The sequence below is a fragment of the Rhinopithecus roxellana genome, chromosome 10, assembly GCF_007565055.1.
Source record: "Rhinopithecus roxellana isolate Shanxi Qingling chromosome 10, ASM756505v1, whole genome shotgun sequence".
NCBI lineage: Eukaryota > Metazoa > Chordata > Mammalia > Primates > Cercopithecidae > Rhinopithecus > Rhinopithecus roxellana.
Window position 1 is genome coordinate 97,031,342 of NC_044558.1, and position 16,072 is coordinate 97,047,413.

Genomic DNA, 16,072 nt, shown 5'->3' on the forward strand with positions numbered 1-16,072 from the left:
GTGTGGGCACAGGTGTGGGTGCAGGTATGGTGCAGGCCCAGGTGTGGGTATTGGCCCAAGTGTGGGTGCAGGTAGGGGTGCAGGCCCAGGTGTGGGTGTAGGCCCAAGGGTGGGCACAGATGTGGGTATAGGCCCAGGTGTGGGTATAGGCCCAAGTGTGGGTGCAGGTGTAGGTGCAGGCCCAGGTGTGGGTGCAGGTGTGAGTACAAGCCCAGGTGTGGGTATAAGCCCAAGTGTAGGTACAGGTGTGGGTGAGGCTCAGGTGTGGGTATTGGCCCAAGTATGGGTGCAGGTGTGGGTGCAGACCCAGGTGTGGGTGTAGGCCCAAGTGTGGGTGTAGGTGTGGGTGCCGGCCCAGGTGTGGGTATTGGCCCAAGTGTGGGTACAAGTGGGGGTGCCGGTGTCAGTGCAGGCCCAGGAGTGGGTGCAGAAACAGGTAAAGGTGCAGGTGCTCACTAGGACTGAGGTTCATGGCTGCCCCACAACTGGATAAAAGACCAGGCCTAGGGAGGGGCCTCTGATGGGGGTTGTAGTCAGGGGGGAACTTTGGCTCCAGTTTTGCTCTAATGATGCCAAATTTAGACTTTTGATATCATCTCCCAGTGAGATCATAAATGTAGCTATTTATGTATGTGTTAAAACTGTTAACTTGTTCAGTGGAAATATTTCAAATAGGCCCTGTTTTGTAATCCCACTTTAACATTTCTCCATTTTTCCATTTGCCAAGAACCTCAAAATATAGAAATGGCTTATGCCTCTCTTGATCTCTAAGAGGCCCCAGACCACACCCAATGAGGAATCTGTGGGCCACCTCCTGGTCTGAGGAAGGTTGGGAGATGTAGCTTTGACCCTGAAATGTTGGTGTTCTGGAACATTTATGGGAACAATGGGACAGAGGGTTGGGATCAGAATTATCCTAAGAATACTGAATAGTGGTTTACTTTCCCCAGCTCAGCTGGCCCCGGCTCAATTCCTGCTCCGTCCCCAGCCAAGTTCCTGTCTGAGCTTTCCACTATTTATATCACTTCTCCCTAATCTTGTGCCCATCCTGGGCACCACAGGTGTTCCCATCTCTCAGCCTGGTACTTTGAAGAATGATGAACTTACTGTCATTCGACAGTAAGGACTGTTGAGATGATACTGAAATATGTGTGCCCACATGTCTGTATCAGTGAGCATCAGGGAGGGGTAACTTTTGCCTAATGCTAGGATGCTAGGGCACTGATACTGCCTGGGAAGATAGGACTATGCTGAAACAAGCAGACAGAAAACAATGCCATCATCTGCCTTTATCCTCCTCCTAGAAATGTGCTCACTCTGTTACTCTTCATTGCAAGAGCGTTTATTTCTGGAGGCTTTCAAGCGGCATATGTGTACACACCTGAGGTAGGAGGGGTGTCTGGGAGCTGCTGGGAAATGGGCGGTGGTGGGAGAGTGGCTGTGGGGGATGCTCTGCTTCCAGAAACCATTAAAAAGAATGAGATAGTAGGCGCAGTGGCTCACGCCTGTAATCCCAACACTTTGGGAGGCCAAGGCGGGAGGATCACTTGAGCCTGGAAGTTTGACATCAGCCTGAGCAACATAGCAAGACCCTCTCTCTGAAAAAATAAAATAAAAATTAACCAGGCTGTGGTGGTGCACACCTGTAGTTCCAGCTACTCAGAAGACTGAGACAGGAGGATCACTTAAGCCCAGGAGTTGAAGGCTGCAGTGAGCCATGATCATGCCACTGCACTCCAGCCTGGGCAACAGAGCAAGACCCTATCTCAAAAAAAAAAAAAAAAAAAAGAAGAATAAGGTGGATGTCTATGTATTGATGTGGATAGGATTTTAAGACATACTACTGAATGGAAGAGGCAAATTGCAGCATAATATGTATGACATGATACCATTCATGTATTTTTAAAATACTGTATTTTCCATGTGTATATTTTTGAACATATCTGGGAAGATACATTCCAAAGATACCACTAATAGTGGGGTCCTATGGGGAGAATTTTCCTGGCAGAGGGAGTGGATCAAGAGAGAATTTAGGCATTTTGACTTTTTTACGAGGAGAATATATTTCTATATTGTTTATGTAATTGAGTGAATTGAAATATCATGTATAAATGCATATGGTATGAACTCAAAAAGTATGTGCTGAATAACTAAGTGAATGAAGACATATGTGCTATATACAATCCAGAAAAAGCTAGAGGAATATACATAAAAATGGTACAAATCTCTTGAGTGTTGAGAACCTGAATGAGTTTTATATTTTCCTCTTCATGTTTTTATTCTTTGCAAGCTTCCTACACTGAGCATTGCACTTGTGAAAACATGCTAGCTAATGTAACAGAGAACCCCCAAAGTGGAGTGTTCGACACAAGAGCAGCTTCTCACTTATAGAAAAGCCCAGGCCAGCCACAGTGGTTCACCCCTGTAAACCCAGCACTTTGGGAGGCCGAGGCGGGTGGATCGCTTGAGCTCAGGAGCTTAAGACCAATCTGGGTAACATGGTGAAACCCCATCCCTAAAAAACATACAAAAATTATCTGGGAGTGGTGGCACATGCCTGAGGTCCCAGCTACTCGGGGTGGGGCTGAGGTGGGAGGATCACCTGAGCCCGGGGAGGCTGAGGCTACAGTGAGCCGTGATTATGCCATTGCACTCCAGCCTGAATGACAGAGTGAGACCCTGTCTCAAATAAATAGGTAAATAAAAGAGTCCAATGTGGGTGTTCTAGGTTGGGGGACAGCTTTCCTCCTCCAGTGATTTGGGGACCCAGGCTCCTCGCATTGTGTGCCTTTCTTATCCAGGGATCTTGCCCCAGGGGACATTTGGCAATGCCTGGGAATATTTTGGATCATCATAAGGTGGCAGGGGGAGGCAGAAGTGCTACTGGTATCTCGTGGGTACAGGCCAGGGATGCTGCTGAACATCCTACAGTGCATAGCAAACCCCTTCCCATGACAAAGAATGAGCCATCCCAAAATGTCCATAGTGTCCAAGCTGAGAAGCCCTGGCTTAGGGCCATGGAGTCTTCCTCCCAGCCAGCAGACATGGGAAAGGAGAGGAGAAAACACACCCTTCTTAATTACCTCGGCCTGGAAGATGCACAATCCCTTCTCACTTTGCCTAGGGAAGAAAGAGGCACGTGGCCTCTACTGGGTACAAGCTGAGAGACTGTAAACATTTCCATCTCTCTTTATGAAATCCCTTATAAGCCTGTGACCCAGGTTTCAAGGTGAACTCATGAAAAGAAGGTGGAGAGTAACCCCTGAATTCTGAACTTGTGGCAGTTCCTGGTGGAGGAGTCTTTGGGGAGCCTCTTTACTGGGTTCCCATCCACAGCTCAGCCTCTTGCCCTAGTTCTGAGTTGAACCTCCCGTGCCCTTTGGGATGAGGATTCCTTTCCCTTAAGGGCGTAACCAACACTGGAGGGATTTGCCCTAACTTCAGGCCTGCCCCTGGGGTCGGTCCTAACAGCCTGGAGCTGGAGCGGTGGGAGGAACCTGAATGTCCCCATGCCCATATCCAGCTGCTGTGTTTCAGGTCTACCCCACGGCAACGCGGGCCCTCGGCCTGGGCACCTGCAGTGGCATGGCAAGAGTGGGTGCGCTCATCACTCCGTTCATTGCCCAGGTAGGTAACACCCCCAAATACAGAGGGGTGGGAGGGTGACAAAACCCCATGCACGGGAAGCAGTTACTACATACCGATTGTCCCCAGAGCCCTCAGGGCACATTTGCTCATTTTATCCTAACAACACACCCGAGGACAGAAGAAATATTGCCTGCAGATGAGAAAACAGAGGCTCAGGGGCTAAAATGACACGCCCAAGGTCATGCAGCTGGAAAGCAGACAATCCAGGAGTCAAACCCACGTCTTCCCTGTGAAGAAAATCCTTGGGCTGCCATATGATTTGCTTTAAAAAATATTTGGATGAAAACAAGTGGGCCACTGTGAGCGAATTAATGCAAGAATAGAAAACCAAACACCACATGTTCTCTTGGGAGCTAGACATTGAATACACATAGACATAAAAACAAGAGTAATGGACACTGGGGACCACTAGACTGGGGAGGAAGGGTGGGAGTCATGGGCTGAAAAATCCACTTACTGGGTACTGTGCTCACTATCTGGGGGATGAGGCCATTTGTACCCCAAACCTCAGCATCATGCAATATACCTGTGTAACAAACCTGCAGTGGACCCCTTAATCTATGATAAAAGTTGATTTTTTTTTTTGAGACAGAGTCTCACTGTGTCACCCAGGATGGAGTACAGTGGCGCGATCTTGGCTCACTGCGACCTCTGCCTCCCAGATTCAAGCGATTCTCCTGCCTCAGCCTTCCGAGTAGCTGGAATTACAGGCGCCTGCCACCACGCCGGGCTAATTTCTGTATTTTTAGTAGAGACGAGGTTTCACCACGTTGGCCAGGATGGTCTCCATCTCTTGACCTCGTGATCTGCTCGCCTTGGCCTCCCAAAGTGCTGGGATTGCAGGCATGAGCCACTGTGCCTGGCCGAATTTTTTTTTTTTTTTTTTTAACAAAAGGAAAGAAGGGTTGGGTGCTGTGTCTCAGGCCCATAATCCCAGCACTTTTGGAGGCTGAGGTGGGCGGATCACTTCAGGTCAGTAGTTTGAGACCAGCCTGGCCAACATGGTGAAACCCCCATCTCTACTAAAAATACAAAAGTTAACTAGGTGTGGTGGCAGGTGCCTGTAATTCTCGCTGAGGCACAAAAATCGCTTGAACCCAGGAGGCAGAGGTTGCAGTGAGCCAAGATTGCGCCACTACACTCCGGCCTGGGTGATGGAGTGAGACCCTGTCTCAAAAAGAAAAAAAAAAGGGAAACAAAACAAGTACACCGACACAATTCAGTGGAAAACGAATAAATATGCCAGTTCCTGCTTTTTGAATTAGTTAGACGTCACTGCAAAATTTTGCAACTCTTCGTGTGTCATGAAGCATTTGTATCTAGAGATCTTAGTAAGTCTTTCTGCTTTTTGAAAATCCAGGTTTTTTTCTGTTTGCATCACTTTTTTATTGAGATAAATGTCACATAACAAAATTAACCACCTTAAAGGGAACAATTCAGTTGCATTCAGCACATTCACAGCGTTGGGCAACCACTGCTTCTGTCTAGTTCCAAAACATTCTCATCACCCCAAAATAAACCCCTGGATCCACTAAACAGTCACTCCTCATTCCCCACTTCCCCCAGGCTCCTGGCAACCACCCATCTGCTTTCTGTGGATTTGCCAAGCCTGAATATTTCAGAGAAATAGAATTTAAAGACATGTTTAGCCAAGTGTTTCTGTTCCACTTTCGTCCTGGCCATTGTGTGGCACTCCTAACTGATTCTGGTTGAGAGCTCACCATATGCCTGCACGGTGCCAGGTGCTCCCAGGTTCTTCTTCTTAGGAAGTGACATCACTCTACACCCATTTGGCAACTGAAAAAATGGGCTGGGCGCGGTGGCTCACAGCTGTAATCCCAGCAGTTTGGGAGGCCGAGGTGGGTGGGTCATTTGAGGTCAGGAGTTCAAGACCAGTCCGGCCATGGTGAGACTCCGTCTCTACTAAAAATATAAAAAAATTAGCCAGGTGTGGTGGCACACTCCTGTAGTCCCAGCTACTTGGGAGGCTGAGGCAGAAAAATTGCTTGAACCCTGGAGTCAGAGGTTGCAGTGAGCTGAGATTACACCACTGCACTCCAGCCTGGGAGACAGAGCGAGACTCCTATCTCAAAAAAAAAAAAAAAAAAAAAAGAAAGAAAAGAAAAGAAAAGAAAATGGAATGCAGTTCTGCCATGTGGTTTGCCATATGCCAAAAGCTAGGAAGCTGGCACAGGCACTGCACTATTCCAGAGGAGAGAAGAGTTATAAGGAGCCCAGACTCAAGCTTAGCAGACCCAAGTTCAAATCCCAGCCCCATCCTTATTATGTGTATGAACTTGGGTAGGAACCACTTATCCTCTTTGAGCCTCAGTTTTCTCCTTTGTAAAATGGGGATGAAGTACTTAGCTCATAGGGCTGTGGCATAGCATGTGTTGGCCCGTTTTGTGTTGCTTTAAAGGAATACTTGGCTGGGCACGGTGGCTCACACCTGTAATCCCAGCACTTTGGGAGGCCAAGGCAGGTGGATCACTTGAGGTCAGGAGTTCAAGACCAGCCTACCCAACAAGGAGAAACCCCGTCTCTACTAAAAATACAAAATTAGCCAGGCGTGGTGGCGCATGCCTGTACTCCCAGTTACTTGGGAGGAGAATCGCTTGAACCTGGGAGATGGAGGTTGTGGTGAGCCAAGATTGCACCATTGCACTCCAGCGTGGACAATAAGAACGAAACTCCATCTCAAAAAAAAAAAAAAAAAAAAAAGGATACTTGAGACCAGGTAATTTACGAAAAAAAGAGATTTATTTGACTCACGATTCTGCAGACTGTACAAGCATGGCACCAGCATCTGCTTGACTTCTGGTGAGGCCTCAGAAAGCTTTTACTCATGGAGGAAGGCGAAGGAGGGACAGGCGTGTCACAAGGAGAGAGAGGGACAAAGGGAGAGAGGAGGGAATCACCAGATTCTTTTTAGCAACTAAGTATCATGAGAGGCCTGATGTTACTAATACTATTTGATGGTTGGCACTGTCTGTGCTTCAGAAGGGATACTTTCACCGAACCATGTCTCCTTCCCCTAGGTGATGCTGGAATCCTCTGTGTACCTGACTCTGGCAGTTTACAGTGGCTGCTGCCTCCTGGCTGCCCTGGCCTCCTGCTTTTTGCCCATCGAGACCAAAGGCCGAGGACTGCAGGAGTCCAGCCACCGGGAATGGGGCCAGGAGATGGTCGGCCGAGGAATGCACGGTGCAGGTGTTACCAGGTCGAACTCTGGCTCTCAGGAATAGTGACCAATGGGGGACTGTGCTGGTCTTTGAGGCTGCAGAGCTCGGGGGGCTGGCGGGCCCCAACTGGGGCACTGATTGTCACTGCCGACATCAAGAACTCACCCAAGAGTATGACCTGGACCAACAGGGTTTTGTGTCTTGAATCAGTTTGCTCATCTTCATTGAGGTCCACCCAGGGATGGGGGGATACTTGCTCTAGGGGGTTCTCTGTATATGTGGTGAAAGGTTTGTTCATAACCTGTGGATCTACATGGGAAAACTACCCATATTAGGAGGGTCTGGTGATGCCAGCAACCAATCAGACACCATCCAGAGTCACCTGGTCACACCCTCAGTGAACAACCAAAAGATTTCTCTGTAGATACCGTCCAGGCTCAGGCCCATGTGACACCTGCTGTCCACCCACCAGACCTGTTCAGTAGGTTTCCCCCACACCCACCGCCCCAGGCTTTCTTCTTTGAAATTACAGGTTATCTAGGTGTGGTCTGAGCAGCTATTTCCTGACAGGAGCACCCCTGTTTGCCTCCCTAGAACCTGACCAGTGGATTCTCTGGCAGATGGACATGGTACATTCAAACTAGAGCTACGTGCCCCCACCCAGCCCCCTTGGGAGTTGCCATTGTTGGCACCAAGAGATCCAGATGTGTCCCTGGGGACAGCTGGACTTGCACCGGGTGACCTCAGAATGCTGTCACCCCCTGGGAACTGAGGACTGAGGCCAAAGTGAATCAAGCTCAAGCCAGAGCAGGGGCCTGTCCTGAGGCAGCGAAGGCCGCGGTTCCAGCTTCTTTCCTGGCCCCTCCTTGGTCAGGTTGAATGGTGACTTTTTTTTTTTTTGCTCTGTCACCCAGGCGGGAGTGCAGTGGTGCAATCTCGGCTCACTGCAACTCTGCCTCCCGGGTTCAAGCAATTCTCTTGTCTCAGCCTCCCAAGTAGCTGGGATTACAGGTGCCCACCTGTACTTTTTAGTAGAGACAGGGTTTCACCATGTTAGCCAGGCTGGTCTTGAACTTCTGACCTCAAGTGATCCACCTGCCTCGGCCTCCCACAGTGCTGGGATTACGGGTGTGAGCCACTGCACCCCGCCTGAATGATGACTCTTGAGGGGAAAAAGTTTACTCAGGTTGCAGGTACAAAATCCAAAATCCAGGGCTTTGGGTTTTGTGCATGGGTAGACAGCTGAATGGGCAGAGAAACCAAAAGGATGCTTCACCCACCATCTCATCCCATGGGGATCAGGGGACCAAGATTCCCTGCTGTGAAGCTGCTCTTCTGTCCAGGGCCATCTTGGTCATTACCCAAAGGCAGCCCCTGGGGTTCCATTCATGGAGCCTGCTGTGGAGTGGAGAGAAGTGGGAGGACTCAGGTGTATGAAATGTATATATTTTCAAAGGAAGAGGAGGGAGGCCAATTGGTTTTGAGTTGGTCTCCGCAGGCGACATCACTTCCGGGATTTGGTTTACTGGAGCCTTTTTTCCCCATGGTGAAGGCAGGGGACCTAGACAAGGAGGGAGGAAGCTGGCAGATCCCATCAAAGGCCAGAGCAGACTGACCTACTGCTTGAAGTAAACATTGCAAGGAAGCCAATTTGTGCGTTCATCTCTTATTAAAACATGTCAGTGATGGACATTGCAAGAGCCTAAGTTGATTCATTGTCATCATGTCCTAGTGACAGTCCAGCCTAACGGTCTACCTACCTTTGTTCATCGAAATTCATCTCAATGCTTTAGTATGATAATCTCCTTTCCAATGAGTGGGGAAAGATGCACTGTTGGCTACCAACATTGTGGCTGTGCCTGTTGGAGACAACACTTTCTTCTAATGGTGTGCAGGTCATGATGGGGGACTTCCTCCAGCTCAAGTTCTAGATCAACTGAAAACAATACTGTGTCTCTAAAATATGGGCCGCAGCCCCCTCGACCCAGGCAGTTGGAGAGGAGACAGCTTGGCAGATCTCTGTCTCTCTCTGACAACCACATTTCCTTGAACCACGTGTGGCTGTAGCTCTAATTATTTCCAGACAGCTGAGCTTTCCTGGGTAACACAGAACTTGTGCTTGTCTCTTTTGCCTTCCGGCTGGTCAGATGCTGCTGGATGATCATGTCCATTCCCTCACCCTAGAATAACCCAGTGGAGCTGGGGGCTAGGTGGGGATAGAGTACTTGGTGAGCAGGAATATTTCCCAGAGACTAGGGTAAAGGGGTTTACAATTGAGGGCTTTCTCTATTTGAGAAAGTGAAAGTTAAAAACTCTCGCTGGGCACGATGGCTCACACCTGTAATCCCAGCACTTTGGGAGGCCGAGGCGGGTGGATCACAAGGTCAGGAGATCGAGACCATTCCTGGCTAACATGGTAAAAACCCCGTCTCTACTAAAAGTACAAAAAAAAAAAAAAAAAAATTAGCCGGACATGGTGGTGGGCACCTGTAGTCCCAGCTACTTGGGAGGCTGAGGCAGGAGAATGGCGTGAACCTGGGAGGCGGAGCTTGCAGTGAGCTGAGATTGCGCCACTGTACTCCAGCCTGGGTGACAGAGCGAGACTCCATCTCAAAAACAAAACAAAACAAAAAACAACAAAAAAAACCTCTTTGCCTTCTGAATAGCCTGCCCTTTTCAAAAAATCAATATTATCAAATGATACAAGAGCTATCACAAAAGGCACCCCAATCTCTGAATATGTGAGACCTTTAGCTGAAGACATTTGTATCTAATTTTGAACAATCCTATTCAAAAAGCTCCTGTTTTCATTAATGGAAATGCCATGTTTCTCTCAGAGTTAGGAAAGATCTCAGAAAGTGGCAAAATATATTTAATGTAGCCAGAGCTATGTATTTCTGTCTTTCTCTTACTTCAAGTATTCTAAAAAACATATAACAGACCTTGGTGGTGTTCACAGTGGGATGAAACAGTATCTTAGGAATTGACTTTGAAATGAGTATGAATATTCATTGTTTTTAATATAATATTAAGCAACAGAAAGCCTTGAATGATGAGATCAAGAGTCTCCCCTGCCATTACTTTCAATGGCAAAAACTGTAATTACTTTTTTTTTTTTGAGACTGAGTCTCAGCTCACTGCAACTCCACCTCCCAGGTTCAAGTGATTCTCCCGTCTCAGCCTCCCGAGTAGCTAGGATTACAGGTGCCCGCCTTGACGCTTGGCTAATTTTTGTATTTTTAGTACAGACAGGTTTCACCATGTTGATCAGGCTGGTCTCAAACTCCTGACCTCAAGTGATCCGTCCACCTCGGCCTCCCAAATGCAATTACTTTTGCACCAACCTAATAACAGTAATCCCAGTCAATAGTTGCTTAAACCATTAGAACCAAAACCAGGCAGAGATCCGAGAAGGTTCAACATGTAACAATGTTATCAAGAACCCAGCTTCTTTTTGCCTTTCCTTGTCACCATCCTCTGCATTTTGGCCATTTGACCCTGTGCTTGAAACCTCATGGTCACAAAATGGCTGCCCCTGTGCTGGACATCATATTTATTTTCAAAGAAGGTAGAATGGGAAAGGAGCAGTCATAAAACGTTTTCTTTCAGAAGAGTCTGTTGCTTTTGGTTAGAAAAGGAAGTCCCCCGGCAGATTTACCATTGCTTCTCATGTCCATCCCAGCACGAGTCCTGCTGTAGGGCTGGAAGGAAGGGTCTACCAGCACCAAGGGATATCCACAGTCTCTTAAACACAAAATTGGGATTCTGTTAGCACAGAAGAAGGATAGCAATGGCTGTTGAATGGGTGATGGTTGCAAGGAGCCTGACATGGATGTGTAGGCCACAGAGCTCTCGTCAGTGCTGTTTCGTGGCCAGGAACAGAAATTCTACTCAGGGTAATTAAAATTAAGGAACAGAGCTTTATTATAAGACTGGGATCAGTAGTTAATTTCCTACAGGGGAAATTCAGGGAATGTAAATCAGTGAAATGGAAAAGGTATAAGGACAAGAGAAACGCCAGCGCTGTCTGCAGTGGGTGGCCACAACTCCCTTCCAGCTGATGCTGTTCCACCATGGGTCCAGTGGGACCAGATCTTCCAGTGTTCAAGAGAGGAGTCTAGGATTTTCTGTGAAATCGCCAAATATTAGTATATTTGATCAAAAATGTTCAAATGATGTGTGAGTTCAATAAAATGCATCTGCAGTGCAGCTTTGGTTGATGAGCTGATGGTTTGTAGCCTCTGACAGTTTAGAGAGATTGCATAGGAATAAAGCACAGCCTGGTGTCATTCAGTGGAACAGGGATCTGGGGAACCACCAAGGCCCAAGACAGCTGCCCCTCTGAATCTGTAGCTCTTGTTTCTGCCCTTTTCTGCCAGAAACCAGTCTGGCTTCCTTCTGTTTCCTCATGGCTGCTGTGTATGCACCATCGTGCACAGGGCCTCATAACTCAGCTCTGCAAACATACCTGACTCAGCTGCTCAGTGCCCCGCTCCCAGATCTTCAGGAAATGAAGCTGATTGGCCCAGTTTAATGTTGGATTGAGTCCTGGTCCAATTAAGTTGGGTCAGGAAGGAGTGGTGGAGAGGTACAGACACGGCGGCATTGGCCTGCCGTTTGGCAGGGTGGCACAGACAATTGCTGGTATGCCTGGAATCTGCAGTGACATGTGCAAGTCTGTTCATCAGAACTCTCTTACAGATCATAACATGGCAAGTCGTCAGTATGCACGGAATATCCAGCATGTACTGGACATGATATTCAACACTGAGGATGCAAAATATCATAAGACATGGTCCTGGCTGGGTGCAGTGGCTCATGCCCATAATCCCAGCACTTTGGGAGGCTGATGCAGGAGGATCACTTAAGGCCAGGAGTTTGAGGCTGCAGTTAGCTTTGATCGCACCACAGCATTCCAGCCTGAATGATGGAATGAGAGATCCTGTCTCTTAAACAAACAAACAAAAAACCCGGGCGCGGTGGCTCATGACTGTAATCCCAGCACTTCGGGAGGCCAAATGGGAGGATTGCTTGAGCCCAGAAGTTTGAGACCAGCCTGGGAAACAATTCCACTCCCAATAGCATCAAAACAAGTAAAATACTTAGGAATAAATTTAACAAATGCAGTGTAAGACCTATAAACTACAAAACATTGCTGAAAGAAATTGAAGATCTAAATAAATGGAGAAACATTTCATATTCATGAATCAGAAGACCTAAAATTGTTAAGATGACAACCTATACTCTCCAAATGGCCTATAGATTCAACACAATCCCTGTCAAACTCTCTCAGCTGACTTTGTTCTTTTTGTTTTTTTGTTCGTTTGTTTTTTGTTTGTTTGTTTGTTTGTTTGCAGAAATTGTCAAGCTGATCTTTTAAAATATATATATTTGAGACAGAATCTTGCTCTGTCACCCAGGCTGGAGTGCAATGTTGCGATCTCAGCTCACTGCAACCTCCGCCCCCTGGGTTCAAGCGATTCTCCTGCCTCAGCCTCCCGAGTAGCTGGAATTACAGGTGTGTGCCACCATGCCCAGCTAATTTTTTGTATTTTTGGTAGAGACGGGGTTTCACCATGTAGTTCCTGCTGGTTTTGAACTCCCGGCCTCAAGTGATCTGCCAGCCTCCGCCTCCCAAAGTGCTGGGATTACAGGTGTGAGCCACCATGCCTAGCCTGCCAGGCTGATTTTAAACTCACACAGAAATGAAAATGACCCAGAAGAGCCAAAACAAAAATCCTGAAAAAGAGGAACAAAGTTGGAGGACTCACACTTCCTGATGTTAAAATGTACTACAGGCCGGGCGCAGTGGCTCACGCCTGTAATCCCAGCACTTTGGGAGGCTGAGGCAGGCAGATCACGAGGTCAGGAAATCGAGACCATCCTGGCTAACACGGTGAAACCTCGTCTCTACTAAAAATATTTTTAAAATATTAGCTGGGCATGGTGGCGGGCGCCTATAGTCCCAGCTACTTGGGAGGCTGAGGCAGGAGAATGGCGTGAACCCGGGAGGTGGAGCTTGCAGTGAGCCAAGATCACACCACTGCACTCCAGCCTGGGTGACAGAGCGAGACTCTGTCTCAAAAAAAAAAAAGTAATACAGTGCTACAGGAATCAAGACAGTGTGGTACTAGCATAAGGCAGATCCATGGAATAGGGTCCAAAAATAAACCCATATATTTGTTTTTATTTTTATGATGGAGATAGCATCTTGCTCTGTCATCCAGACTGGAGTGCAGTGGCATGATCACAGCTCACTGCAGCCTCGACTTCCCAGACTCCAACGATCCTCCCATCTCAGCCTCCCAAGTAGCTGGGACCAAAGGTGTGCACCACCATGCCCAGCTAAGTTTTGTATTTTTGGTAGAGACAGGGTTTCGCCATGTTGCCCAGGGTAGTCTCGAATTCCTGAGCTCAAGTGATCCGCCCACCTAGCTCTCCCAGTGTTGGGATTAGAGGCATGAGCCACTGTGCCTGACCAAACCCATACATTTACAGTCAACTGATTTTCCACAAAGGTGCCAAGACGATTGAATGAGGAAAGAATAGCTTTTTCTAAATTCATCAAGCTGCCAAGAATTCACTGAAAATCTGGTTGCAAATTGCCTTCGGGACAGAAGTAGCAGTGTTAGGCAAAGGAAAAGTATAACATATCCTCGAATAACAGTTATTTCACAACCTTGATGAGAAAAAAAAAATCAATTCTGGCAGGGGCCACTGTCTGTGTGGAGCTTGCACATTCTCTCCACATCTGCAAGGGTGTTCTCAAGGTATCCGGTTTCCTTCTACACCCCAAAGATGTGCATGTGATGTTCATTCCTGTTTTTATTTTATTTTAATTAATTTTTTAGGAGACAGAGTCTTGCTCTGTCACCCAGGCTAGAGTGCAGTGGTGTGGTCTAGGCTCACTGCAACCTCCGCCTCTCGGGTTCAAGCAATTCTTGTGCCTCAGCCTACCTAGTTGCTGGGATTACAGGTGTGCACCACCATGCCCAGCTAATTTTTTAGCAACGACGTTAAGTGAAAACTTCCTGTATAGAAATCAACCACTACAAAATCTACAGAACTATGTGGGTTGCAGGATTTCCCCATGGTCCTTTTATTCTTAATTTTAGGATACATTTTCAAGGAGGTTCTTACCATTTGCAGAAAGAACAAGAGGGTTATTTTGGGTCTGAATGTGGAGTCTCCTGTCCCCATACAATTTTGTGAGTTCACTATATACTCAGTCCTATAGGATTTCTACTGACGGCTAGCCTTGGCTGGCAGGTAGGGATCATTCTCCCTAGACCAGATGTCCCTAAAGTTTTTGGCACCAGGGACTGGTTTCGTGGAAGACAATGTTTCCACAGATGGGGTGCTGTGGGGGGCAGTGGTAGTTCAGGCATTAGATTTCTCATAAGGGGCCGGGGGTGGTGGCTCATGCCTGTAATCCCAGCACTTTGGGAGGCCAACGTGGGTGGATCACTTGAGGTCAGGAGTTCAAGAACAGCCTGGCCAATATGGTAAAGACCTGCCTCTACTAAAAATACAAAAATTAGCCAGGTGTGGTGGCACACAACTGTAGTCCCAGTTACTTGAGAGGCTGAGGCAGGAAAATCACTTGAACCCAGGAGGTGGAGGGTTCAGTAAGCTGAGATGAAGCCACTGCACTCCAGCCTGGGCAACAGAACCAGACTCAGTTTCAAAAAACAAAACAAAAAAACAAAAAAACAAATTCTCATAAGGAGCACACAACCTAGATCCCTCGCATGCACAGTTCACAACAGGGTTTGCACTCCTATGCTGCTGAGCTGACAGGAGGCGGAGCTCATGCGGTAACGCTCACTCACCCACCGCCCCGCCCTGCTGTGCGGCCCAGTTCCTAACAGGCCACAGACCATTATCAGTCCACGGCCTGGGGATTGGGGACCCCTGCCCTTGGGGACCCCTGTCCTACAGACTTTTAGGTTGGGTAAAGAAATCACATTGGTCAAAAACTAAATGCTGGGTCTTACTCCAAGCACCAGGAAGTGCCCTTGACTTGGGAGCCTTGTCAGAATCCTCTCATCTTGGCCCAAATGAAACTATGAGGAAGAGAGAGCTAGTTCCTTCCCAGTGTGCTTACAGAGAGAGTTGAGGAAGAGGCCCAACCCATCCCTTCACAGCTACCTATTCCCCACCCCTCCACCACCCCGCGCCCTACGCCCTCCACAATTTGGATTCAGTCTTGTGTGGTAGTTGAAAGTGAAGCACTGGGCCTGGTGCGGTGGCTCACCCCTGTAATCCCAGCACTTGGGAGGCCGAGGTGGGCAGATCACAAGGTCAGGAGTTTGAGACCAGCCTGACCAACATGGTGAAACCCTGTCTCTACTAAAAACACAAAAATGAGCCGGGCATGGTAGTGTGTGCCTGTAATCCCAGCTACTTGTGAGCCTGAGGCAGGACAATTGCTTGAACCCGGGAGGCAGAGGATGCAATGAGTCAAGACCACACCACTGCACTCCAGCCTGGGCAAAAGAGCAAGACTTCATCGGGGGCGGGGAAAGAAAATGAAGCACTAGAATCGCAGAGTTTCTGAGCCAGAACCTCCGTTCTATCCCGTCCCAGCTATTGACTTCAGGCTGCCTTGTTCTTTTCTTTTCTTTTCTTTTCTTTTCTTTTCTTTCTTTCTTTCCTTTCTTTCCTTCTTTCTTTCTTCTTTCTTTCTCTTTCTTTTTCTTTCATTCTTTCTTCTTTTTTTTCTTTTCTTTCTCTCTTTTTCTGTCTCTCGCTGTCTTTCTTTTCTTTCTTTTCTTCTTTTTCTTTCTTCTTTTCTTTTCTTTTTCCTTTTTCTTTTTTGACAGAAACTCACTGTGTCACCCAGGCTGGAGGGCAGTGGCATGATCTCGGCTCACTGCAACCTCCACCTCCTGGGTTCAAGCGATTTTCCTGCCTCAGCCTCCAGAGTAGCTGGGATTACAGGCATCTGCCACCATGCCCGGCTAATGTTTTTATTTTTAGTAGAAACAGGGTTTCACTGTGTTGAGCCAGGCTTGTGTCAAACTCCTGACCTCAAGTGATTTACCTGCCATGACTTCCCCAAGGTGCTGGGATTACAGGCATGAGCCACCGCACCCAGCCAGGCTGCCTTTCTGTGCCTCAGTCTTCTCACCTATGAAATGGGATAATAGCTACCTCATGAGGCATGTGTAAGGATTAAATGAGCAATATTTTGTAAGAGTTCGCACAAAGTATGGTACCCAGATTGAATATATTAAGTT

General features: G+C 47.7%; 1 protein-coding gene across 1 annotated transcript in view; it reads left to right on the forward strand.

Annotated features, from left to right (window-relative positions):
- The window catches only part of SVOP (SV2 related protein), a 108,618-nt gene extending 97,579 nt beyond the window's left edge, over positions 1-11,039 (forward strand). Inside the window, exons 14-16 of the mRNA XM_010360524.2 lie at positions 1,305-1,386; positions 3,538-3,627; positions 6,687-11,039. Of these exons, the coding sequence (XP_010358826.1) occupies positions 1,305-1,386; positions 3,538-3,627; positions 6,687-6,893 (379 nt within the window). The 3' untranslated portion in view covers positions 6,894-11,039. The remainder of the gene's footprint in view (positions 1-1,304; positions 1,387-3,537; positions 3,628-6,686) is intronic.
- The last annotated feature ends 5,033 nt before the right edge of the window (positions 11,040-16,072 follow it).